General features: G+C 35.1%; 1 protein-coding gene across 4 annotated transcripts; it reads right to left on the bottom strand.

The window, feature by feature from the left end:
- Positions 1 to 25,297, bottom strand: CEP44 (centrosomal protein 44). 4 transcript variants are annotated; one of them, XM_045988968.1, is made up of 13 exons: positions 24,977 to 25,293; positions 23,644 to 23,753; positions 22,720 to 22,751; positions 17,559 to 17,697; positions 14,435 to 14,582; positions 13,163 to 13,309; positions 12,634 to 12,756; positions 9,104 to 9,274; positions 7,918 to 8,124; positions 7,006 to 7,081; positions 2,398 to 2,522; positions 2,107 to 2,144; positions 5 to 1,336 (listed from the first exon to the last, which is right to left on the bottom strand). In XM_045988968.1, the coding sequence occupies exons 4-13, from the start codon at positions 17,645 to 17,647 to the stop codon at positions 1,294 to 1,296; spliced, it is 1,167 nt and encodes a 388-aa protein (XP_045844924.1). In that variant the 5' UTR covers positions 17,648 to 17,697; positions 22,720 to 22,751; positions 23,644 to 23,753; positions 24,977 to 25,293; the 3' UTR covers positions 5 to 1,293. The 4 variants fall into 4 exon arrangements, with proteins under 4 accessions (XP_045844933.1, XP_045844924.1, XP_045844917.1 ...); XM_045988961.1 differs by lacking the exon at positions 23,644 to 23,753 and having other exon boundaries at positions 24,977 to 25,292; XM_045988950.1 differs by lacking the exons at positions 22,720 to 22,751; positions 23,644 to 23,753 and having other exon boundaries at positions 7 to 1,336; positions 24,977 to 25,292.
- Between the last annotated feature and the right edge of the window lie 238 nt (positions 25,298 to 25,535).

Raw genomic sequence — 25,535 nt, forward strand, 5'->3', positions numbered from 1 at the left:
ATGAACCACAAGGTGGAGCTATAATTCCATGCTGGTACTGATAGTTCAGAAGTTAATAGATTTTTCTTTTACAAGAAAATCTTTTAATCTTGATTTCTGTAATTTTTTTATAATGAAAAATCTAAGTGGGTTTATTAATCCTAGAAATATTTGCTAAATTCTACTAAATTTAAGCTTGTATGCTAACTTTTAAAATTCATAAATTTTAAAGTTTAATGACTAAACACATTAGAATACTAAAAATGCTTTATTTCTACAGATGTTAATATTAACTTTTAATGTTAGTCTCATGTGACAATATCAAATTACACATAGAATATAAACAGATAATAAATAAGTAAAATACAATCAGATGATCTAAATAATAATAAAAAAGGAAAAAAAAAAAACCCTCCTTTTTTCCTTCCAAATAATGGACTCAATTTTCTTAAAGATTTCTCAGGGCCGTTATTACATTTTTTACGTATAACATTTTTAAAAAGATCATTTGTCTAGTAATGTAGCTAGTAATTTAAAGTGAATTTCATTTTTCTCTTGATTTAACTTCATCTAAGACCTTTTCTCTCTCTAGAAAAATATATAACTTCCCATCACTTAAAAGAAAACAAAAAACCATACTGTGTATCTTGTAATATTGGATGGCCACCATCTGTGTCTGTACTGCTGGTCTTAAAATGTGTTATGGAATAGAGCACTAAAATACTCAACACACTTTTCGTGGTGAACTTTCTGACCTGTTGCCAAATACAGAAAGAGAATCAGACCCTCACTTTTTCAATGTTAACTAAATATGTATTACTGCTTTTTGATTAAGCATAAAATTGTATTTTTATTTAATTGTCAATGAGTATTTTTAACTTTTCATTCAACATATTAGTCAGTACAGACGGCAAGATGGTATGCATGAGAGCCCCCTGGGTACAATACGCAAATCCCAGTTGGAATGTTTCCAACAGGATGTAAACCATGGTCCACAAGCCTGTACTTTAAAAAGCATATTACTTAGCACACTGCCAACAAATGTCAACACAAAAACACAGTGCTGTAATGACTTCACTCTCTAAAAGAAATGTACTGGCACATAAGTTTTTCTTAAAAAAGTAAAACAGAGTAAAAAGTGTAATCATAGCATAAAAATAAGTATTTATTCAATATTGAAAAAACTCATATACCAAATGGAATTCAAATTCTTCATAAAAACATTGTAGCATATTAAAATTTATAGAGAATTCTTAAAATATACAATATGTACAGTAGCCAAACTTAGAGAAGTTGATGCAGAAAATTCTCTAATTAGTGATTTGGACATTTCAGTAACTCTGCGGTTTCTTCAAACCTGCAATACAACAAATAAATCATATTAAGTAAAAAAAAAAATTCATAACGAGGCACAGGTTTAAGTGGCTGAAATTAGGCTTTTGAACCTAAAATAAATTTCAGTATTTTTCTTATTTAAAGGTATAAACAGTAATTAAGTACATACTATGGCCAGAGGGGAGAAAGAGCAACCAAAGTGAACTGAGTCCTTAATTCTTAGGCCTAAGTTATTTTAATACCTATCAAATTTCAAAATGATATAGTTCATTAAAGTAGTAGACTTCATAATAATTTATACAAGTTCATTTTATATTTCTTTTTAATTGCTCTTTAATAACCATTGGTAGTTTCACATTTGTACAAGAAACAAGTATCATTTTTAGTAGTGCTTTACCAATAACTGTCTGAAAGACTGGCAATATTCTAATAAAACTTAAAATGTCTCCAAACCAATCACCGACATATATTAAATATTTTGCTACATTAGTTATCAAAAGTACATAATATCCTTGGTTAACTTTCAACCACAAAAATCTTTGCACTGCTTAATCCCACAATTAATTCCATTAACAATGTTTTACATCACTTGTTGGAAACCAAAACAGTGACTCATCTCACAAACATGTAACTGTAGGTGGATTTATTACCCACTGGAGTCCTGAAGGGAATCCCACACCTGATTGAGAGACCTTTAAGATTTGAAACACACATGCACTTTCCATATATACTGTAATCCTATACAATTCCCTATAGAGAAATGAATTTCTGTTGCCCCTTTCTGTTACTTACATTTTTTTCATCCTTTCCATTTTCTGGATTGTTGTTTCCTTTAATTTAAAAAGCAACAAATTTAGGCGATTTCTCAAAGTAAACCATCATCAAAGATGGACCATGAACATATAAAACACATTCTAAAACATTGCATTAAGTACTATTTACTTATCATAAAGAATTTTTATGAGAGATTAAGATTTACAGTTTCACTATTTTTTCTTGCCAATGGCATCTACAACTAAATCTAATGCTTGCTTGTTCTGACCTTAGAAAGGAAATCATCTAAGCAGTTGCCAGTTTTCTTACCTGTGAATTCTCTTTCAAACCACAGTAACTACCAGCTGAGGTTCTGGGAGTTGAATCTGATGACACTGTACTAGAGCCAGAGGATAGAGGAATACTTGTTTGCCTCTCCTCTTTGCTTTTTCCATCTGTGGAGAAATTCATTTTTAGGTTACCTTTTCCTTTCACAGTGGAGTCATATCTAAAAATTTCATGTATATATTGAAGAGAAACAGACATTTTTAATACGAAATGACTACTGGTGTAGACCCAGATAAATTTCTATTATTTTTTTACGACCTAATGACCTAGACATAGAGAACTAGATGTTCAAAACAGGCCAATAAAAATGACTAAAAGGTACTATTACATTTATCACAGCAATCAACTGAATAAATAGGCAAGTTCACAATTTTTAAGTATAAGCTACTGACTCAGGTATATAGTTTTCTTAAAGTGGTGGTAACTATTACTAACACTGACTATACTTTTTAAAAATCAAGAAACATTCTATCCTAAATATGCATGAAAAAAAAGGGGGGGTTTACAGATTTTTTTTTTTTCCTAAAGAACTGAACAACTTTCCAGTTCCAGTATGCCGATACCATTCATTCAATAAATGATGGTAAAGTTTTCCTACAACTCAATCAATTATAAAACATCATAGATAAGACATGCTGCTATTAAATCTAGCCCGATGTTTTAGTCAAGATACATACGGCTGCAAAATCAAGGCAAAAAAAAAAAAAAAAAAAGACACCCATTTAAGCTAGTATACATAGGAAAGTTTTATTGTAAGCCTACACAGACAACCTCATTTAGGAAAAAAGTATTACCACCTAAGGACTGAAACAACTAGACTTTTACTTTCATCTCAAAGGGAGAAAGGCTCTTTTTGTCCACTTCTATTTCTTTTTGTCTACTTCCATTACTTATTTACTCCATTTCTCTGCTTGCTTATCAACATGAATTTGAACAAAATGGCCACCCATTCCAGGCTCAACATCATTTGACTGACTTAATATCCTAATTCCAAATTCCCAAGGGAGAGAAAATGATCTGGCTCAACACCTTTTGGATTGGTATTCTCTGGGTTAGGTGTCTACTTTTGATCCAGTTGGGTCAAGATCACATGGTAGATTAGCTACCCCCAGGTCTTTTAGCAGGGGCTGCTGGCAATAGGTAATTTCAAGTAATAACTTGACACTAGGTAGGAACTGTATCTACCATTCCCTAATCTTGGGTTATTTTCTATGAATAGAGAGGTGTCCTTTGAAAGGACACTTCTGAATTAAGCTGTTCAAAAATCGGTGGATTTTGAGTCCAAGGACAGGAAATAAAGAGTGGGAAGACAGAGTAGAAGGTGAAGGAATGGGTCTGTCTGCTGTTTTCTGGGACCTAGCCTTGGAGGTATCTATCTAGCCTTCAAGGGTGTACCTCATGATGGGAGAAACCTGGTATTAGGCCAGCTAGGGGGCTATTCAGAGAGCCATATACAGCATTCCAGAGATTACAGGGGCATATACTGAACACCAGCCATATGTGATAGCCAGATCAGCTAAGTGTGTATTACTTTCTGTGTCGATTTTTCCTGTTGCGTTCCTGAGCCTCTAGTAGAGTCTTCCTTGTACAAATGTAATGGTTTCTTAGCTGTGCTATGGGAGATTTGAGAAAAGACTGGTAACTAAGCTCAGACTAGAAAGCAAAGGGGAGAGTAGTGGCCCTGAAGGGGAGTTTCAGAGTCGCCACTAATAGACCTCCGTGAAGTAAGCGGATCTCTAAGATCTAGATTTTCTAGCCAACTCTCTCCACATGACCATTAAGCTTTCACTGCCAACTTTGGAGAATTATGACCTGACTGCATCAAGAGAACTAGTTAGGTCCTTTGCCATTTAACTATACAGGTATCTCCCACTTTGTCAGTTTTCGAATTATGCACTTTACTTTTAACAAAAGACCCACATTAGTATCTATTTGCTAACCAAAAGAAATCAAGGAGGATGTTGACTTTTATGAATAAAGGTGAAAAATGAAAATAGTGTTCAGCATTTGTTTTGCAGCGAGTCATTACAGAGGCCTCACACCCTGAGCAGGGAGAGTGGCCCCGCCAAGCGGCTTCCCTGGGAGCTATACTCAGCAGCTCAGAACCAGGCCTCCACAGCTCTGAACTGCTCCTGTGAGCAACTGTGCTTTACCACAATTTAACTGTGCTTCTGTTAGCAAGATGTGTCCTTAGGTATCGGAAAAGTCTAAGAGAAGTCATTTTTGGGGTCCGGAAATGGTTAAAGAAGTTTTTATATAAATTAGTGGTAACTGCTTCTTTGTTTTATGCCATTTAGGCTTATGAAAGGTTTCACAGTAATGCTCTTCTGATAGCAGGGAAACCTGTAATTTATAAACTAGTACTTCCCAACCAGGGAAAAATTTATGTCCAACTGATTTCTGGATATTTTGTCTTAAGTATATCATACATAATTTAATATTTTCAAAAGTGAACTCATTTTTTCCCAAACCTTCTCTTTAATTTTCTATTTTATTAAGCATTTTATTATTAATAATTTAATAAATTATATTAAATCATATTTAATATGAATCATTAATTCAATAAATTATATTATAAATTATTTATTATTTTATTAATAATTCTGTTTTATTAAAGTAACAATTAGTTACTTTAATAGTTACTTGTATAACCAGTCATACAAGTCAAACACAGTGATCAGTCTTGACTTTTTCCCCCTCCTTCACCACTTCTACTTCTTTCAGCAGTCAAGGCCTATCAATCCTAACAGCTAAATAAATTACTTCCTCTTTATTCTATCATAGCCTTGGTAGACACCCCCATTATTCTAAAGTAAAGATCACTGAAAGACCCTTCAAATTAATTACTCTCTTTCCCAGTGTTACTTTCCTGTAATGAATCACTATTCTGTTTTAAGATGACTTCCCTGAAACAAATCTGATCACTATTAGCTTTGTTAAAAATCTACACATAAACATGATTTTGTCTTTCTACTCTTCTGCTTCAGTTTCCTTCATATACCCACATGTACCCTTCCTTCTAGTCATACTGGAACTACATTCTTGTGATATCATAACTTTATTTTCTTGGGAGGAAAAAGGCACAAAAAAACCCCAAAGCAAAAACAGAAAAAGCCTCAATGTCAGGGCCTATCTAGTAATTAACAACTAGATCACTGCATCCCCTCCTGAACATAAAAAATTTCATAGAAAATGAACATCATCTGAGGTCATTTCATTACCGTGATGAAACAAAATGAGACTGCTGTCACATATGAATATAGACAAGGACAGAATGTAAGTAAACACACAAATGACCAGCTATAGGGCTCTCCCAACTAACATGAGTGCTTCTTTTCCACTGAAAATTTCAGCTCTTTTTTTCATTCGTATTATCAGTCATCAAACTGCTTCTGCTTCCTGACAGCACCCAAACTAGAAGAACCCTCACTTCTTTAAACTGTCTCCAAAATCACCCCACATAAGCCCAATCCATAGTAAAAACCTCTTCTCACTGATTTTTACCAAGACAGAGACGCCTACAGCCATGGAAACACTATTTCTGATAAAAGGGAAACAAATCAGGAACTTCACAAAACCATTCCCAACTTAATACTAAAATCAGGTTGGTGAATTATTGTTCTCAACTTCCGAGATCAAACTCTGCTTCCATGTAGCATATATATGTAAGGTGCAAAGTATAAGAATTCATATATAAATCTGACTATTTTAATTGATCACATTTGGATTATAAGCTTTGAGATCAGACATTTACCTTGTTCATAATCTGTAACACATTTCAGATGTGGCCTGTCTACCCATCAGTCTAAGTCATAGCATAGCGGCTTAAACTTGTATATATTTTAACTAAATGGGCTAAAGCTATGTTCTGTAATAATGTTAATAAAATTATAACTATGAAAATGCAAAAGCAAAATTGGAAAAGGCAAGGTTTTTGCTTTTTTTTTTTTCTTTTTAAGATTTTATTTGTCAGAGAGCACAAGCAGGAGCAGCAGCAGGTAGAGGGAGAAGCAGGTTCTCCCTGTGAGCAAGAAACCCCATGCAGGATTTGATCCCAGCACCCTGGGATCACAACCCGAGCCGAAGGCAGCCGCTTAACCAACTAAGTCACCATCCCAGGAAAAGGCAAGGTTTTGCAAGTAGCAGGCATTCAGGATTCTTCCACTATATAAAAAATTGAGCTCTAGTATATACAGATATTGGAGATAGAAATACAGGCCTATTTTCTGCCTGATAGACAGAATACAAGGTAAGATCTTGATTACAAGGACCTCACAATTAAGCTTTGGAATTTGTTGAATAGATGAATAACAAATGCAAAGAGGAAACATTTTACCAAATCTGAAATGTGTAGTCTAACAAATTTAGTGCCCAAACCACTATGTCATAAAGGATATGTAAGCTGGCTTTTTTTTAGCAATGCCTGGCTTCAGTAGTCTGTAAGTTCAATATTGTTTTTGTTCTCGGGGTGCCGCAGTTTCTAAAAAGTAAGGCTTGGGAATATAAAAATTATCAAACACCTATATAAATCATCCTCCTGAAAACTTCTTGCCATACCACCAATACCACTGTCATAACATTAGAACTTACCAGGACTCAGAATATCCATGTCATTATTAGATTCGTAGTCTTCATTCATTTCACTGAAGTCTATATATTCATTATTCTAGAATAATACAGATTAGTATTTAGAATAAAATGGAAAGAAAATGTACTCTTTTATATTCTTACTGTTAAGCATAAATATAAAGATGACATGATGAATGTTTAAACATTTTTAACTGAACCAGAAATTGAAATCCTAAGTAAATAAAAAAACAAATTTCTTAGATTTGATAAGACCATGGCAAATTTGGTTAACTGTTTCTATGAAATTTATAATTTGATCAGAGTAAATGAATAAAAACAGAAGTCATGATTTTAATTCTTCCTGTCCATTTTTTCTTTTCCCCATAAAAATAGGCCATTTAGGCTATTAAAGAATATAATCTCAAGCTTCTCATAAAAATCAAACATTAGGGCGCCTGGGTGGCTCACTGGGTTAAGGCTCTGCCTTTGGCTCAGGTCATGATCTCGGGGTCCTGGGATCGAGTCCCGCATCGGGCTCTCTGCTCAGTGGAGAGACTGCTTCCTCCATCTCTCTCTGCCTGCCTCTCTGCCTACTTGTAATTTCTCTCTCTGTGTGTCAAATAAATAAATAAAACCTTTAAAAAGAAAATCAAACATTATCCTACCTTATTTTAAATGCTTAGACCTGTTTAAGTATTAACAGCTCTGAAAGCGGAAGCTAGAGAGTTTTGCTAGGTTATCTTAGTTGATAAAGAGAAAAACAATAACCACAACAGCAACAAAATAGGCTGTATCTAAACAGAACCTCATTTCAACTAAGTATTCACTACCTTAATATTATCATAATTAGCTTTTCTAAAAGAATACACACTTTACAATGAATGAAAACTTAATTGTATCTGAGATCCTAGAAATGTTAAGGAAAGAAAATACCTTTTTAGACAGAAGCATTTCTGTTTCAAGAAGAGTGATACGACTTAGAAGATTAGTCCACGTTTTTTCATTTACCATCACTTTTCCTTTCATTTTTTCTTCCAACGAGTCTAATCTACTCTCTACCAAAGTCAGTTTCTGAAGCTTTTCTTGGCATTCAACAAGCATAGTCTGTAGTGCAGTAATCTCAGGATTGATTTGAACATCCTAAAATGAATAAAGAGGTTAAAAATTATACTACACCAACTAAAATTCCCTTAAAATTCAATGTATCCCATTTTTCAGTGCACTGTGTTATTTCAGTAGTTACAACAGGCAGTATAGTGTGAGAATTGAGTGCGATCTGGAGAGACAGAATGCTTGGACACTGGAACTACCTCACCTGAGGGGTATGACCTTGGGGTCTCAATTTCCTTATATATATTAAAACAAACAACGAAACAAACAAAAAACAACCCAGTACCTACTTTATGCGGTTCCTGTGAGGATTAAATTAATTTGCATGAAGTTCTTAGAACACCTGGTGGTATGAGAAAACTGTCACGAACTTTTCTGTAATAGCCCCTAGCACAAAGCTAAGAGGGAGTGACAAAGAAATGACAGTGCATTGAGACTGTTCAGTTTGCTACAAAAAGGAATTAAGCTTCATGACCCTGTGTTAATTTTTATAAGGGACAACTGTATACTGTGATGTAGAGAAGTTATAAGAAAGAGAAGAAAGAAAAGTTTAACAGGAGCAGTACATATTAGACATTATAATAGGGTCTGTGACAATAAAGTAATAGGAGAGGTATTCTAAGAGTGAGAGAGGGACGGTGAGGGCCCAAAAAGGAAAATGAAATGGCATGAGTATACCAGTTTCTCCATTCATTAATGACGGGCATAGATAAACAGAGAACCCTCACTGTACAAAGTAGTATACTGCAGTCTCTCACCAGACCGTAAATTCCCTGGAGCAGTAAATTCTTACCCGTAACACCTGGTCCAGTACCCTAAACATAAGCAACAAATAGTATCTGTTGATCCTATACATTACACTTATTTATTCTTAAATAATGGTAAAAGGTGTTGTATTATGATTCGTGACTCAAAAGGTTAGAGGCATTCCAAAGTTTAGATGCTGAAGTAATCATGTACATCAAAGTAAGAAATCCTTGCATCTGTTAAAGAGGACCAAAATTCTTACTTGTTGTTCACACTTGATTTCAGGGAACTTTACTTCAGGAATCTTTATTTCAGTAGTCTTTAAGTTACACACATCAAATGTTTCACTAACATCTGTTACAGTACTTATCGTATCTTCAGGAATGTTAACACCATCTTCGTTATACAGGTGACGGATCACCACAGCTTTTTTCTGCATAAAGGAAAATACGTCAGAGCTGCTTCAATGGTTTCCTCATAAAATTATTTTAAACATAGACATAATAACTTTTCATTAGAAATATCTTTCTTCCCTTTAAGATTTACCAAGGTTTAAATAACATATTAAGGTATATACCAAACACTACTGATTAAACTGTTATTACTATTACTAATATTTTGTGTGATGAAATTGTGGTCCTGATTATAAAGCATTCTTACGGACCAGAAAAACTGAAATATCTATTCAATGATGTCTGGGATTTGATTCATATTGTTTCAGATTTTGGGGGAAAGATGCTAGAAAAGTGGTTACAATAAAGATGAAACAAGATTAAGGAGGGGCTGGGACCCCTCAGTAGTTCAGTTAGTTAAGAGTCTGCCTTTAGGGGCGCCTGGGTGGCTCAGTGGGTTAAAACCTCTGCCTTCGGCTCAGGTCATCATCCTAGAGTCCTGGGATCGAGCCCCGCATCGGGCTCTCAGCTTAGCAGGGAGCCTGCTTCCTCCTCTCTCTCTCTCTGCCTGCCTCTATGCCTACTTGTGATCTCTGTCTGTCAAATAAATAAAATCTTTAAAAAAATAAACAAAAAAAAGTAGAGTCTGCCTTCAGCTCGGGTCATGATTCCAGGGTCCTGGGATCTCACATCAAGCTCCTTGCTTAGCAGGGAGCCTATTTCTCCCTCTGCCTGACACTCCCCCTGCTTGTGCTCTCTCTCTAACAAATAAATTAATAAAATCTTAAAAAAAAAAAAGATTTAAGGAGGGGTTGATAAACTTCTAATAGTGGGAATGGGTAATTTTTAAAAGATTATTTATTCATTTATTTGACAGAGAGAGAAAGAGAGCAAGCAGGGGGAGCAGCAAGCAGAGGGAGAAAGAGAAGCAGGCTTTCTGCTAAGCAGGAAGCCCAATGTGGGGCTCAATCCCAGGACTTGGGATCATGACCCAAGCCCAAGCAGATGCTTAACCAACTGACCCACCTAGGCTCCCTGGGAATGAGTACTTTTATGAATGTTTGGAACATTCCATAATAGGTTGCCACATAATTTACATATAAATAATCAAGAACTGGCTTCGTGAAGGGGACCATTACAATTTTTTTTCTAATAAACAAGCCAGAAAATATTAGACCTTCATCTAATAATTCAAACTTAATAATGACAAAGAGAAAGTCCTAAGAGTAAGGCATGAGGTCAAACTATGCACTCACACAAGTCTTTTCTGCCTATTTCCTCTACTACAGACAGACTGCATATGCACTATAAAGATGTCATATAATGTAGGATAGAATTCACAAATCATACTCTACAGAGAAGATACTGGGAAAAGAAACCATTTGCTTTAGTATTGACTCAATTTAGTATTGACTTTAGTATTGACTCTACCTGTAAAGTAGTGACTCTAACTTTTCTAAGTTGGAAAGATTATTTATTTCCAACTTTTCTAAGTTGGAATACTTTTAAAATTTATTCAAATTTCTGTTAATTAAAGATCTGGTGGCACTGATTAAATTTTGATTAACAGGGAAACCTGGGTGGCTCAGTTGGTTAAGCGGCTGCCCTTGGCTCAGGTCATGATCCCAGGGTAATGGGATAGAGCCCTGCATCGGGTTCCCTGCTCGTCAGGGAGCCTGCTTCTCCCTCTGCCTCTGCCTGCCACTCTGCCTGCTTGTGCACTCTCTCTCTCTCTGACAAATAAATAATCTTTTTAAATAAATAAATAAATAAATAAATAAATAAATAAATGAATTTTTATTAATGACAAAGAATACTTTGTTCTAAGAAAACTAAAACAAACTTAATGCCTTTAAGTTTTGCAGCTTATTGGGGCAATTTAGATCATTACTCAGCCCCAAAACTGAAATAGAAGATTGAAAAATATATTTGGTTTTATCAGCTCATATTTAGTAAGTGCTTACAGTGCCTGTGCTAAGCACAGGAAGGTTACAAAAAAAGCCGTATAATAAAATTCCTGTTCATACAAATTCTAGTTGGAGAGGGACACTATATATAAATCATTTAGAAATTAGAAAATAAAATCTGAGGGTTTTGAAGGGTCAGGGGTGGGAGGTTGGGGGAACAGGTGGTGGGTAATGGGGAGGGCACGTTTTGCATGGAGCACTGGGTATTGTGCAAAAAGAATGAATACTGTTACGCTGAAAAAATAAATAAAATGGAAAAAAAAATCATATAAAACTAACAAGAGTTAGATAAGTTAGAGATTCAAGTTTACAAGAAGTATGGGCACTTATTCAGAAACAATGTGTCTTTTAATTCCTTTTCTTATTGCTCTTTTACATGTTGCAAAATGGTTATATTTAAAAAAGCAATTAAGAACATTTCTCCCCCTTGTAAAATGTCATTTTTTAATAGATTCTATTAATATAACTCATGCAGTTTTGACTGGGGAGAAATAATTCTCTAGATTTTATCTTAGCCAGAAACTATTCATATCTTTTACCTAATTATACCTTGATTACTTGATATTCTATCCTTCAATTTCAGAAATGGTTTGCCCAAAGTGAAAGATAGCTGAAAATATACTAATTGTTATAAAGTAATATTTTGGCCTCAATGTCTCTTGGAGATAGAAAAGCTATCTCTAAAGGCATTGGACTCATTCATCCGCTAGTGCTCAAAGGAGACAAGGGTAGGTTATTTATTAACAACAACAAAAAAAATGTTCAAAAACCTAATCCAAAACCAGATTATATGTGTAGGGACTATCAATCACTGGATACTATACACTCCTGGTATAAAAATATGAACATATACAAATGAATCATCATAACCTATCACTATAAGTAATGGTATGCTCTTCAAACATTCCCATGTTTTCAAAAAACTAGATACATAATTAAGAGTACATGTTAAGACCACATAACATAACCTTCCCAAATCACTGCTATTCTATCTGGACAATGAGAAAGAAGTAAGCATTAGAAACATAAGAAGAAACATTCGTCAATTTTACATATCTAACCTCTTATAATGTGAGGACTGTCCTCTGGATAATATGGTATACATTGCTAAAAATCTTTTATTATATCTGATTATTTTTTAAAGATTTTATTTATCTGTTTGACAGAGAGAGAGATCACAAGTAGGCAGAGAGGAAGGCAGACAGAGAGAGGGAGAACCAGGCCCCCACTGAGCAGAGAGCCCAATGAGGGTCTCCATCCCAGGACCCTGAGATCATGACCTGAGCTAAAGGCAGAGGCTTAACCCACTGAGCCACCCAGGCGCCCCTGACTAAAATGTTTTACTAGCTACTAGTCAGAAAAGTGAAACTCGTACACTGGTTAATTAGGTAGATAATTCTTAGCACTGACACATTTTCTTTCTATTTTCCTACCTTTCCTGAAGTCATAAACCTGCCAGTGATGTCAATGCCAACAGGATCTGTAGATGTCTTCTCAGTGCTTAAAGAAGATTCTGACTTAACAGAACTGACTTTCTTTCTCTGTTGTGAGGGAATCTTTAAAAAAATAAAATATTAAGACTTATTTTATGTGAAAGCTGACATATATTTAAATTATATTATTTAAATTTTCATATATGAAATACAACGGCCAAATGATAAGAAACTAATGAGACATACATGTCTTTTGAAAACTAAGATGTGAAGACACCCACTGAGCCACCCAGGCGCCCCTTGAAAACTAAGATGTGAAGAAAATGTGTTGTCAGAACAGTTAGCTTAGGACTAGTAGCTCAAAGTCACAAATGTGTAAAAACAAGTGACCAGTATTTAAAGCAAACATTCAGGTGTACAGTTATCTAGTAATTGTACATCTGTTGTTAGTTTGCTATCTAGGGTACTGACTGCATACATTAAAATACGGAGCTACTTGGAGAAAGTTAAAATCAATAAACAAAATTACCTTCTCAAGACTACTCAATTCCTTGTGCTTTTTCATCACGCAATTCAGAATATCACAAATAATTTGAATTTTCCATTCTGCAAATCCACATTGGAGAAACTGCTTTTTTGTCAAGATTGGTTTATAATTAAATTGATCACGAAGAAGCTATAAAGAGGGAATAGACCAAAATCCAAAAATCATAAATGGCCACCCAGTCAGGAATGTAATAACATCTTTGAGAGGAAAAGGAGGACCAAGCCATTAGATTAAGGGTATTAAAGATATTCATACGGGTGATATGAGTCATAGGTAGGAGATAGGTATTTACATAGAAAACAGCTAGTTAGGAAGTAGCAGAGAATAGATGACTGTCTAGGGAGATGAAAAAATATAGTCAATGATCAAAAAGTTCAAACAGCCTCATTGGTACTAGAAAAACTCCTTAACTTACTAGATAATAAAGAATAATACCATACCAGATGTCACAAAAATCATAACTTAATTCCTCCACAACATGGTCAGTAGGTCTCTCTGTGTTTCAATGTCTCATTTGTAAAGTAAAAGAAATAGACTAGACCAGCATTTTTCAAAGCCTGCAATTGTAGAACCCTAGGATTTCTTAGAAGTGCCTCTTAGGTTTCCATGGAAGCTTGCTGGGGTTAGAGGCAAAGATAGGGAAGACTAAAAAGAGACTCTTCACATAAAAGGTACCATTTCATGAAATGCAATTCATTATTTTAAAAAAATTAGATTTGATAAACGGGTTTTATTATTTTAACAGAAGTGAGAAAACCAGTGCTTGAGTAAAAATTAATGGTAATCTGGAGGCATTTTTTAATCATGAGATTAAGTTCAGTGTACATACAGTATAAATGTAGATACTGGACTAGATATAAGACATGGTCTCAGACATCAATGAACATAGAATCTCAAAGTTGTAGTTTCCTCTTACTAATTATAGTAATCATAATTCTATAAACTACAAATTTTACTCAATAAAGTCACATTTCTAAATTCTGTCAATATGCCAAATTTTACTAAAATTCTGATATAAAAAGAGCAAATGGTAACCAAAGACAAATTTTTACCAACTGCCACTTATTAGATTATAAAACATAATGGGAACTTAAATTACCTTGATTATAATAGGGACTACGTCTAAATGAGAAATACATATGAAAATATCGTCAAACAGATGTGGTTCACATATATTTAAGGGGTTATAAAACATTACTCTTAAAAAATCATTCAATGACTTCTGAAAGAATTATTTCATAAACTCAAAAATACCTTATAGACGGTATCTATAAAGCGCAAGTCATTCTTCGCTATGAGCTCTATATTGGATTCCATCAGAAGTTCTGCTACATAAGGTGAATATGAGGTAAGGGAATAGCTGATGATGGGCAAAGATGCTGCTGTATCTCCCTTTACCAAACTGTTTGGGAGAAAAGGGAAAGATATTTAATGAGCATAAAACCACAAACTCAGATAAGAAAGGAAATATAAAATATGGTGTCAATAATTTGTAAATTAACACTACAGCCAAATAATTAGGAGATACACAAAACCCTTTAGATTCCATCTCCTACTCTAACTCACTATAGCCAAGTTACTATGAAATAAGTTCATTTACTTAAACAGTTAGCTCTTTAGTAATAGTACAGTCTATTTACCACAGTATTTGAGTTTCCAAAGCTTAGCCTTACTTGATCAGTCCATTTTCTCTAATTAAACAAATATACCGCTTGAATATACTTGTAAACACTTGTTACATTACCTCATTCGCTCTTCATAATAAACCTGCAAGGGTAAAATATTATGAATTCTATGTTACAGAGGGGAAACCGGGCTGGAAAAGGCATCTACTGTAATTGGGCTGATTAGTTTGCAATCCTCCACTTGTAACAAGCTCAGTAGAAATCTGTACCTTGGTACAGTATGCTAATTCCTCCAGTCTAGAAAGGTATCCCATTATTCTTGGCCTGTTATTCCCTCTTATCAACTATTTGGCAGATCTCAAGCCTCCCAGAGAGCCACCCTTAATTTCTGATCCACACTGATTTCTTGCAGAATGAGTCCCAGGGCATTCAGAGTCTGATGCCTTATGCTCTGTCTTGTACTCTTTTCTACTTGTCTACATATGAACCTTATTTTCTCAATGTGAAGTACCTTCACTGATTCTCCCACAACAAAGCAAGGAGGTATTTCTTCAATTAGCCAGTTATATGTGTTCCACTGAAGTAAAAACGCACTTACAGAAAACACTCGTTTTCCACAAAATTCAAGACATACATAAATTTCCCCATCCTCACCTGAAACTTTTTTAAAAGGCAGAGAACAAGTATACAATAAAATAACATTTTATTTTTCAGGACAAATATAATTGCTTCTTTTACATCTACCCAATGAGAAAACTATTCTAGCAACCTTGTGTATTAGCTCAAAACAGGAAATGAAAATGATACTTTTAAACAGCAAAATCTGTCCATTTTATGCACATTATGACTAGAAGACAGCCGGGGTCTACATTTAATACCACTTATTTTAATTCAAAAATCTTGATTATCTAGTTTCTAGGGAATTTGATTAAAAGTAGTAATAAACAGGGGTGCCTGGGTGGCTCAGTGGGTTAAGCCTCTGCCTTCGGCTCAGGTCATGATCTCAGGGTCCTGGGATCGAGCCCCACATCGGGCTCTCTGCTCAACAGGGAGCCTGCTTCCCCCCTCTCTCTCTGCCTGACTCTCAGCCTACTTGTGATCTCTGTCTGTCAAATAAATAAAATCTTTAAAAAAAAAAAGTAGTAATAAACAATTATTATAAACTAGCAGACTGACAAACAGGAGATGCTGAGAAAAGGTGAAAAATGAGTAAGGAATATAAGAATCAAAATACTTGTGGTGGAGTGTGTATGTGGGTGAGCGGGGGCACCCTGAATAAGCAGCTGCAAGTGGTGTGACCTATTTAAAAGACCCTGCAGAGTACTATGTTGTGAAACAGTCTAAAAATTATTATTCTTAACAATACTCCTGAGTCAGCTAGAAAATCAAATATTAAATTCCAAACTCAAAAGATAGGGGAATAATTGGTACATTTTCCAAGTATTCCTATCCAGAATGTATCTTAAAATGATGCTTCAAGTAGGAAGAAGAAAATGTTGCTATTCAAACTGGTTAAGTCCCAGCAAGACAACAACATAGGATGCCCCTGTGTTAAGGAAGCAGGATCTGATTGGTACATGCTGTGGAGCAACTTCTGATTCTCACACAGAAGGCCTGGAATCGGTCTTTAGAGCTCAACTTTCTCCCATGGTCCTCATTATCCTTTCATTTTGCCATCTCTTGGGGTTAGCTCTCCATATGGTTCATCCACATGTATACGTAAAGCACATCCCTAGAACATCCACGCTTACATGTAAAGCACATTATTCTAAGATTCTCTTTTTTTACTGTTTTAACCAATTTTACTCTACTACTTGAACTTATAGCTAATCTGGACTTGTCCCTTGACACTTATTCATTGAATGTCTAGTTACCTCTAAAGGCACAATTCTAGATGTGAGGATACTGCAGTGAACAAAACAAAGTCCCAGTCTTCAGCTTATATTCTAGTGGCGAATACTTTATTTGACAGAGAGAGACACAGCAAGTGAGGGAACACAAGCAGGGGGCTTGGGAGAGGGAGAAGGCTTCCTGCTGAGCAGGGAGCCAGATGGACGGGGGGTTTGACCCCAGGACCCTGGGATCATGACCTGAGCCAAAGGCAGATGCTTAACAAGTGAGGCACCCAGGTGCCCCGTAGTGGGGAATACTTTTAATCAATAATCCCAGGTAAGAAGAGAAAGGAAATATGAAGGGGTAGATGATGAGAGTACCATATTTAGATCAGCATGAACATAGAAGAAATGCATGTTCCTACATACTACAAAAGCAAGTAAGTCATATATGGAAAGTGAAAACTACAGCGAAAGGTTCAAGTGGGGTCTATTAAATGTTAGCTTAATAACAATCTTAGCATGTGGTGTAAGTTGTCTTAAGAAACCCATCAATTAGAATCTTTCCAATCAAAAATACCATCTAACTGAATGTGAGAGGATAGCAAATTACATAATTAATGAGATCCATTATACTTTAATAAGTTTAAAAGTTGTATAGAAACCATACCTTGTACAGCTGTATTTCATGGTTCTACTTCTAAAAGGTGTTTTAAACCTCTTGAGTTAGAATTTTTCACTGACTCATACTTAGCAAAAAACTCCTGTAATTCCCTGCCTTCTAAAACATTTTAATCATTTCAAGGAAAATTTTTTAAACAAGCCAGTAAAACCTGTCTCTACTTAGATACACCTCCAATGTCCAATCTTAATTCAAATCGTTTTCAAAAAGAACACAAATAAGTTTGATACATAGCTCACCCAACACAATCCACCTCTTGAGGATAATTTAGTGAACGAAGAACTTGTTCTAGGTTCCGTAAGCTTCTTTTTAAGTCACCTGTTGCCATTATTTAACATTACATTTGGCTCCAGCTTTTGAAATAATCTAAAATTTCACCTAAAAATAAAAATCCATAAAACACTGGTTAAGCCTATTTCTGAATCTTTTATATTTTGTTCACATCTCTTACACGCACTTACCATACTTGTCTTATCTTAGCTATTTCTCCACTAACTTATCTTCCCTACTGGTCTAGTGCTATCGTCTATCTACAGCATATTCCCAAATATAAGATAATGCGTTTTCCCCAAATACTTTTTCCTTACAAAAAAAGTAAGTTTGCCTTATGTTCATATTCTTACAATGTGTCTCATGATACTCTCCCTAATAGTTTATTTTTAACAAAGTACCATTTGGGGAGAAAAATTAACCTGAAATAATCTCCATCAATGACTATCTTAGATGCTTATAATGGTTACATAATAAAATCAGTAATAAATGGAGACAAAGGAATTTATTACAGATATAGTCATTATTCCCAGGGCTTTGATCTCATATAGTTGCCAATAAGATGATTTGTTTAAAAAATAAAAATAGATTAGTCAAAAAAAAATTTAGGATTCAGCTTGTAAAATACAGCAGATTAAATGCATGTTATCTTTATTTCTTTTGTTTAAACATCACTAAAATGAAAGTAAATGATTAAAAACCATACACACTCACCAGGGCAAAATGAATCAGAGGGGATTCCACATGACAGAAAGTATCAACAAAGTTTTGGAAGATGGAAAGCAGATGATTAAGTGAAAACCAACCTAGCAAAGCAGAGACAGGCTAATTTTATCTGCCCATTTAAGAGGAAACAAACAGCCACAAGATAAGTCCAGAAATGAAGGACCTCTAATGCTTATGAAAGGCTAAGGGGTAAGGCCAAGGGGGCTGAAATAAGTATGATTATTTGAAAGTCCATGTAGGAGCTGCTAAACCCTAGATTTTTATTTTCTCTCCCCCCACAACCCCTCCCACATTTTTGTTCAGCTAGGCAACAATCTGCTTCCCCAGGTTTACCAATGAGTTTTTAGATAATATCAGAGCACTATCAAATTTTTAAAAAATAAGTTGTGGGGCGCCTGGGTGGCTCAGTGGGTTAAAGCCTCTGCCTTCGGCTCAGTTTATGATCCCAGGGTTCTGGGATCGAGCCCCGCATCAGGCTCTCTGCTCGGCAGGAAGCCTGCTTCCCCCTCTCTCTGTGCCTGCCTCTCTGCCTACTTGTGATTTCTGTCAAATAAATAAAATCTTAAAAAAAAATAAGTTGTATGTCATTAAAATTTAAAACTTCTTTTCTAAAAAAGACATTGTCAAGAGAATGAAAAGATAGCTCACAGACTGGGAGAGAATATTTACAAAAATACATATTGAATAAAAGACTTGTTCCCAAAATATACAAATAACTCTTACAAGAGCAAGGAGAAAAAAAAAAAAAAAACCCAGCCAACTAAAAAATAGGCAAAATATCTGAACATCCATCTCACCAAAGAGGACATACAGATAACAATAATCATATAAGATGCTCAGTCTTACATATCATTAGGTGATTGCAAATCTAAAAAAAGAGAGAGAGAGATACCACTACAGACCTATTATAATGGCTAGAATCCAAAAAACTGATGATACCAAATGCATATGGAATATGGAAAAACAGAAACTCTCACTTACTGCTGGAAGAAATATAAATGGTATAGTCATTTTGGAGAAGAGTTTAGCAGATACAAAGCTAAACAGTCTTACCAATACAATCAGCAATCATGTAAACAAGGTATTAACCAAACCAAACTTAAGAAGTATGTACCTATAACATCCTGCACACGAATGTTTATAGCAGTTCTATTCATAATTGCCAAAAAGTGAAAGCAACCAAAATGTCCTCCAGTTGGTGAATGGATGAAAAGAATCGTGGTACATCCATACAACAGGATATTAAGTCAGCAATGAGGAAATGAGCAGCAACAAAAAGACATGGATGGACCTTACTGTATCTTCCTAAGTGAAAGAAACCAGTCTGACAAGGCTACATACTGTACGATCTTAATTATATGACATTCTGGAAAAGGCAAAACTGTAGTGACAGTGAAAACAATAGAGATCAATAGTTAAACAAGGACTTAGAGGGAAGCAGAAGAGAGGGCTGAATAAGTAAATGTAGGGAAATTTGTTAGGGTAGTGAAAGTATTCTGTATGATACTGCAGTGGTAGATACACAACAGTATGCATTTGTCAAAACCTATAAAAACAGGATAACACAAAGAGAACTCTAACGTATGCAACCTTTAAAAAACCATTTAGAAGCTGGGAAACAACCTCATAGAAGGGGATGCATGGAAAAGATGTTAACTAAGTAACTTTGGAAATGAGTGCAAGGCTAAAAAGACAAAACCACATGCATATAAACACTGTATGCTGGTTTATAAACTATATGTAAGTTTAGAAAGTTGTTTCCCATGTACTTATGCATTAATTCTGATACAGCTGTGCATGAGTTACTACAATTCCAGCAACACACACTGGGAACTGAATAATTAAGTAAACAAGGCAGAACAGAAGTCATGTTTCTTATTGCTAGAGTAGGAATTTATAGATCAGTAAACAGAGGAGACTAGAATGAGCCATGCCTGCCTAATGGATTAGAGTTAGAAAATTCCAGTATGAACTCATGTTCAGCTTAATATAGATACAAACAGTTATATACTGAAGTATTTCTCCATAAGTGTATATAGACAGCTAGTATATATACGCATTGCCTTTCTCTGCCAGCTGAAAGTGACTAAAAGCAACAACACCCCAGCAGTAAAGAGCACACACCTCACATTCAAATCTTAGTGCGTATAATGTTCTCCAATAAAAGGAACCAGGACTCCCTGTAGAAATAGTTAATTCTAAGGCTGGGACAGAACGTATACAAGATGAGCCAAAAGTACTACATAGTTCTAGAAAGTGAGAAAGTATACACAAAATAAACCAATTCCAATGTGATGGGGGTATGTCAACAGGACACAGGAGACAAATGAAACAGCTCCCAATGGTCAAAAGTAAAACTATCTGAAGGACAAAATTAATTGAATACTATTGGACTATAATCCAAAGTATAAGCAAAACAAAAAATGAATTACTATAATGTCAGTGCATTAATAAGGAGAAAGTGTTATCCTATCAATACATTTCATAAAATTCAACATTCACTCATAATATAATTCTTAGGACATTAGAAAAGAAGGAACTGTGTGCATTTGATAAAGGATATCTACCAAAAAAAACAAAAACAAAAACAAACAAAAACCTACTGCAAACATCATGCTTCATGGAGAAATAAAGGAAACTTTCTTCCTGAGACTGGGAATGAATTTTGTTCCCTCTCATCATTTCTCTTTAACCTTGTACTAGAGGTCACAGATAGTACAAAAATGCAAGAAGAAGAAATAAAAGGAATAAATGCTAAAAAGGAAGAAATAATATTGTCCTTATTCATAGATGACATAACTGTATATAATAAAAGAGTCCAAAAAAAATAAGTGAATTTAGCAAGATTGCTGGGTAGAAGGCCAATACATAAAAACTAGTTGTACTTCCCTGTATCCCTCAAGTAACTGTATAATTTCTAAAACAGATTTTCTATGTATAAATCATGTAGCCTCAAAAGTATCACAAACATGTGAATAAATCTAGAAAAGATGTATAAGACCTCAAAACAAAAAACCCTAACTTTATTGAGATGAATTAAAGAAGCAATAAACAGAAAAAGTATACAACTTCTTTAAGCATTAGAAGACTCAAAAAATTGATCCACAGATTCAATGAATTTCCCCCTCCAAAAAAACTCTCAAGGTTTTTGGTTTTTTTTTAAATGGAAATTGACAAGCTGATTCAAAAATTTATCCAGAAATGCAAAAGATAAAGGATAACTATCAATCTTGATAAAAATCAAAATTGGAGGACTTAACCACTGGATATCAAGACTCATTATAAAGTTACATTTGGAATTAGTGAAAATGTACAAATAAAACAATGGAACAGAAGAGTCCAGAAAAAGACAATGCTTATATTGACACTAGATTTATAACAAAGTTGATGCTGAGTAGCCCTGGAGAAAAGATGGTCTTTTTCAATAAATGGTACTGTGTCAACTTAATACCCAGATAGAATAAATAAATCTTGACCCCTTGATGTAAATGGTACCTCACATCTTTTACCAAATTAATTCCAGGTTTGTTGAAGATCTAAACATAAAATGTAAGACAACCAGGCTTGCTGGAGATCATAGAGGAGAATATCTTTGATCTTTAGGTAGAGAAAGATTTCTTATCTTATAACTGTTAAGATGAATCACATTAAAATTAGCAACTCTGTAAAAGACACCTTCAAGAGAGTGGAAATATAAACCACTGAGAGAAAATGTTGCTATAGAGCTAAAAACCAACAAAAAAAATTCATATCTAGAGTATGTAAAGGATTCCCTTCAAAGCAGTAAGAAAAGGAAAGCCAATAGAAAACGGGAAAGAGACCTGAACAAGAACTTCACAAGAGTAAATATGTGAAAAGACATGCAATCTTATTTGTCATTAGGAAATTCCAAACTAAATCCAAAATGTGAAACTGTAGAACATATGAAACTCATACAATGCTCTGGAAGGGTAAATTAGTATAATTACTTTAGAAAACTTTTTGGTAATATCTACTAAAGCTGACATATAAAGGGCCTATGAAACAGGAATACAACTCCAGAGAACATATATATGAAACAGTATGGTATGTATATATGCACCAAAAGACAGAAACAATAATTGAGATTTTAAATAAAATAGTTTTTTAAATTCCAAAGAAAACAACATGGGATTATATTGTTAAATGACTCATTGCATGGTGTACGGTTTTCATTAGATTCTCGAAGATTATTCTCAAAAGAGGTTCATATAATAAATAAATATTGACAGGTAAATAAATGATTAAGAATCTTCTAGAAAGAGCTAAACGGCCTCTAAACTGTAAGTTTAGTCAATCAGTAAGGCAGTGCCTAATAACACACTTAAAAAGATCTATGTGTAACTGTCCATGGACACTCCATAGAAGGAAAATATATAATAATACCTTGAATAATGAATCCTCTGAGAATGAAGCTCCTTTAAAATGAAGTCATTGACATTAAAAACAAAACAGAACAATTCATAAATCAGGTAGAGTTAGTATAATCTTTTCCCCCAGTCAACATTCTAGCAGTTGCACAAGATACAAAATATTCCCTTACACACTTTCTCTGTATTTGTGTATAACTAGAGGTAATAAGGTCAGCAATTTGCAAATCCTAAATTTAGTAGGCTTTCTACTTTAAGCCCCTAGCCACCAAATTCTGCTTCCCCCCTTCTTTAGGAACACAGTATCTTCCTGTTCCAAGACTCCTCTCCTTTAGCAACATAGTAAAGAACAGGCTATTGAGTATAATTTATATGCTCATGCAGGGATTCTAGTCAATATTTTTCAGTTAATCAATTACTACTAAATATTTACATTTTTAGGTAGAGGGAGTATCTGCCAAATGGGAGATAACAGGAAAAAGAAGTGATCCTGAAATCACATAATACAAAATATTAGCCAAGAAAATAAGCCTTATTAAATATCTTTTAAGATGACTAGGGGATAGATGGATATAAGGAAGCAGTAAGAAAGGACTTCCCAAGACCAGCCTTAACTTTTCTGGGAAAGATGAAGTGGGAATTAATCTGGTTGTAACTGCAATATATATATATATTCTTAGGTACTGCCACTGGCCAATATAGTATTTATTGTATTAAGTTCCAGACCCACCTATCTTAATATGACTCTTCTAGGGGTACCTTTTCCTAAGACATTCTATAGCTTTAATATAAATTGTATCTCCCTCTGTAGGCTTTAATTCTTCCAAATATATATTCCATGTTTTTAGTACATGTAAATTTTGTTTTACTTAGCACTTTATGGTATCTTTCCCTTCTCTGAAGTCCTGGAACATAGATCAATGTCTCATATTATTTCTACCTCTGATAATGGACTTTCTGACAACAAAGTATGTCCTTGGAACACATCCTCTTCAGTATCAGCAGAATAAATATTTTTGAGGAAGAGTAAGATACAAGTACAGGTTGGATCTGTAGGTGAAGGAGGTAAATAATAGAAGAGGATAGAAAAAATAAAGGTATTAAAAAGAAGTATTATACAAAAAAATGACAGCCACTATTCTACATTTTCATGAGACTTTGCTAAATCTACTATGAAACTGAAACACTAAAACCAAGATATTAAGACAATCTACAAGTCATGCACATTTTAGCACAGTACTTTCAGAAATGAAAAATAACTTACTTTTTAAAAAAGGATTAATGTTTTCACTTTATAACCCTTATTAAAAGAAATTAAGGGAAAAGAGCCATTACTCTGCTTGCAGCATAGTTTCAACCATTAAGATGGATTCAATATTGCTTCCCAGCATCCTCCAGAGAATTTTCTCTGCAAGTCAGACCTGCTCGACTAAACTTATTGCGGAGACATAGTGAAAAGGGTATACAATAGCAGTTTACATTTTTAATCTAGCTCAATCTCATTGTGATTAGAAGTCTTAAATGATTCCTCCCAATGGAATGCCATTGAACTGAGAGTGATTTTTTTCTTCAGAACAAAGCAAGTACACTGACCTTAATGATTATAGTCCATGGCTAAGAGTTTGTGACATATCTTAACAACACTACATATTATCTAAAAACCGTGTATCAAAAATGGAGTAGATAGGGGTAAAGTTCAGTTTATGAAATATTCAATATTCTCAAAAGTTATTAGGGGAAATACTGTTCTAAAGTTAGGTAGAAAGGTCTGGAAAAGGGAAAACAGAAAATTGGGCGAAAAACAATGGGGGTACCGGACAAGAATATAGCTCAATAGTACTGCTGTGTTCACATATAAAACTGCTCAAAATACAAAATATTTGTGGATAATTTTAGAAAAATAGTCTTGTGTACCCATAATTTCAAAATCAAAATGCCAAGATGGATTTTCTTCGCAGCGAGGGGGAAAAACTGTAAGTTGTCTAGAAGGCAGAGAAACAAGGAAACTCAAAGAAATGCAGGCAAGAAAAACTCACTACTTTCACCCCGTCCTTCTAGTCAGCATTTCGGAGTAGGATCCTTCCTCAGCTCATAGGTTCCAACTGAAGGGATTGGTCTGTATTTCCCAACCCTAACCCTAAACTAAGAAAATTAGATGCCACGATTCTTCCTGTTTCGCTGTTTATCATAACGCTATACTAGTTGCGTTTATAGGCAAGGCATATCTAGGGCTCCCCTCCCTCCATTTGATTTAAAAGGATGAAAAGGCAGACCTGGTCATTTGCCCCCTTCCGTGGTTTCGGTAAGGGCTGCAGAGACAGGCTTCTTCCCCTGTTTAACCTGGGGCGCACGCTCGCCAGCTTCCCCAGCAGCCGCCAAGCAAAGAGGGCCCCGAAGGCCTCTGGCCCCTCACAGCCGGGAGAGGGGGAGGTAGCATATGCGACCAGAGATAGCCACCGGAGCCCAGCCTCCAGCAGCTACTCGCTGCAGCCGGACGCCTACACCTCCGCGCACCCCTCGAGTCGACCGTTGGTATTTAAACAGTGGGTCGAAGCCCGCCTTGCGCCGCGGGAAGACCTTCAAAGCAGCTGGCTCCTCGATGCTTCACGATTCTTCGCTGCAGATTCCACACCATATTTGTCCAGACCGCGGAGGAGACTTGACTCTGCGGAGAGGATTTTCAACAGCCAGTTCGACCCCAAATTGCAGATTAAAAGTTTATCTAGTGTTGATGCTTAAAGTGGCTCGGGATGCGATGTGAGAAACGGGGAATCTATATCGAATCGTAAAGACCGTGAATAAAAATGCTTCTTCTCTAAGGCTCAGAACCCT

This window comes from Meles meles, chromosome 2 (assembly GCF_922984935.1).
Source record: "Meles meles chromosome 2, mMelMel3.1 paternal haplotype, whole genome shotgun sequence".
NCBI classification, from domain to species: domain Eukaryota; kingdom Metazoa; phylum Chordata; class Mammalia; order Carnivora; family Mustelidae; genus Meles; species Meles meles.